The sequence below is a fragment of the Atta cephalotes genome, assembly GCF_000143395.1.
Source record: "Atta cephalotes unplaced genomic scaffold scaffold00014, whole genome shotgun sequence".
NCBI classification, from domain to species: Eukaryota; Metazoa; Arthropoda; class Insecta; order Hymenoptera; family Formicidae; genus Atta; species Atta cephalotes.
Genome location: NW_012130078.1, coordinates 5,027,360 through 5,029,430, shown reverse-complemented (window position 1 = coordinate 5,029,430; position 2,071 = coordinate 5,027,360). Strand labels below are relative to the sequence as shown.

Genomic DNA, 2,071 nt, shown 5'->3' with positions numbered 1-2,071 from the left:
TTATTTATGGTTGAAACCAGAAAAGCTTGGAAAGCTTCAGCGCAATAAATATTCATTATACCGTACCTGGTAATATATTTGAGGGACAAAATTAGGTAATATATTATTAAAAAGAGAAAAAAGGACATTCACATTAATTTAGTAGTACTAAAATAAAGATGATCTTATTAGTTCAAATTCTTTATACAACTTAAATATGCAAATTACTACTATAGATTTTGTATCGTCAACTTGTATGAACTGACATGCACGTGAACATTTTATGTGATTAATGCCCGTTTTCATCAAAGTAAATTAACTTTAAACCTTGATTCAACTTACTCTTCGTCTTATTTTAGTCTTTTCGTCTTATTTTCTAAAGATTAGAAAAACACGAAGAGTAAGTTGAACCGAGATTAAAATTAATCTACGTTAGTGCAAATGGGCATAAGAGCGCGTGCAAATATTTATCTTTAACATTTATTTTATTCGCAGCGAAAACAAAATTATACTCGAATGGTATTAATTCAGAATCGCGGAAACACCAGTGACTACACGATTAATATTCTTTATCGCGACCTAAATTTCTATTGCACAATAGAATGTCTAGCACATTTAGAGACAAGCTTTATTATTTAAGTAGAAACATCATGTCTTACCTGTAATTTCTCCTCCGCCTAAATCGTTGAGAATCTTTCTGTAAGACGGTCGTCTGGTTAGAATATTCCTTTTCTTGGGTGAATCCTCGTCTGAGAAACTATCGTCACTACCAGTTTCCACCACCTTAACAAATAGTATTCAAATTTCAATGATATATTAATAACTGCGTCACACATTTGCGCGTACTGATAACAATGCAGACATCTGGACGATCTTTAGGCTAAAGCGTTATAAAAAGTTAATACATATGACTCACTTGAAGTGTCTGTAAACTGCCTTGTGCAGTTTGTATAACGGAGTTAGGTTTGCTAACCAGAATAACGTTTCCTTTGGAGATTGCGACAGGTTGTATGTTTGTGGCGGTCTGTATTACGGACTGTTGATTGGGTTGTATGACCGATTGCACCTGTGTGGATTAAACAAAGTGTTAAATTGTGTTATTATGAAGTCAAGACAATTATCATTAAAACTAATTGTAAACACATGATCATTATTCCTTGTACATACAAAATAAGGTATTTACTGTATCAATCAATATCCGTAATAATTACTGTAATAATTACTATTATATAACTATTAGAGGAATAATGTACATGTTGTTTGTGTGAGAAAGATGGGAACTTATTATTCATTGAAATGTATACCCAAAACTTTTGCCCAATGTATACCTTTGACAATGTCACATTGTTCACAGAAAGTATTCCTAACGTCCTACACTCTAAGAATGAGTGATCTTGGGAAGGCTTTTGCATTCCCAAGACGCAACCAGCATTATGCAAGACCAGATGTTTAAATCGCACTTGCATTACAGAGAATAATGATAATAAAAGGACAAATAAACGTTATATGCATGCTCCGGAAAGAGAAGATAAATTCTCGGACATAGATACACAGGAGAGCCTCCTGTATACCTGTGTTGTTCCTGACGAGGGTAGCGTCAGTTGCACAATGCTGGTAGAAGCTATCAAGTGATGAGTTTGCTGTTGATGTGTTCTATCGATAGATTGTACCGAGGTTGCGATTGCTGGTGCTGAGTCGCTCTGGGAGCCCTGCACAGACAACGGATCGACGGTTGATCCATTTTCCTCGACCATACTTTCCATAGCCCGACTACCTCGCGAGCTCTGCAACATAAGAAACACTGTATATAACACAAACATTTATATGTTCAAGAGGGAAGAACATAATATCATATCCCATCAAAAATACAATAATTACATTGATTCACAAGTACACATTTGAACGACACAAATGACACAACAAAACCTTTGAATTGGAGGAGCTTTCGATTAGCGGAACGCGAATCATTTAAACTTCCCGCCAACAAATGAGATGACTGCTACTGCGTCATTTACATAAGCGGAGCTAAAAATAAGACTGAGAGGGAAGGGGGAGGGGACAATAAACACGCGCTCGAGGTACTGTTTCTTTC

At 35.8% G+C, this 2,071-nt stretch overlaps 1 protein-coding gene across 1 annotated transcript; it reads right to left on the bottom strand.

The window, feature by feature from the left end:
* Positions 1-558: 558 nt before the first annotated feature.
* On the bottom strand, positions 559-1,772 carry LOC105617914 (cyclic AMP response element-binding protein B-like). Its single transcript, XM_012199450.1, has 4 exons — positions 1,551-1,772; positions 896-1,045; positions 639-762; positions 559-566 (listed from the first exon to the last, which is right to left on the bottom strand). The coding sequence occupies exons 1-4, from the start codon at positions 1,770-1,772 to the stop codon at positions 559-561; spliced, it is 504 nt and encodes a 167-aa protein (XP_012054840.1).
* Between the last annotated feature and the right edge of the window lie 299 nt (positions 1,773-2,071).

Bases quoted from the DNA above. Each gene is read 5' to 3' on its own strand.
- LOC105617914 (XM_012199450.1), bottom strand. From the start codon at position 1,772: ATGTTGCAGAGCTCGCGAGGTAGTCGGGCTATGGAAAGTATGGTCGAG. The intron at 1,046-1,550 runs GTATACAGGAGG...TAATCCACACAG, and splicing joins CCTCGTCAGGAACAACACAG to GTGCAATCGGTCATACAACC. The intron at 763-895 runs GTGAGTCATATG...CTATTTGTTAAG, and splicing joins GCAGTTTACAGACACTTCAA to GTGGTGGAAACTGGTAGTGA.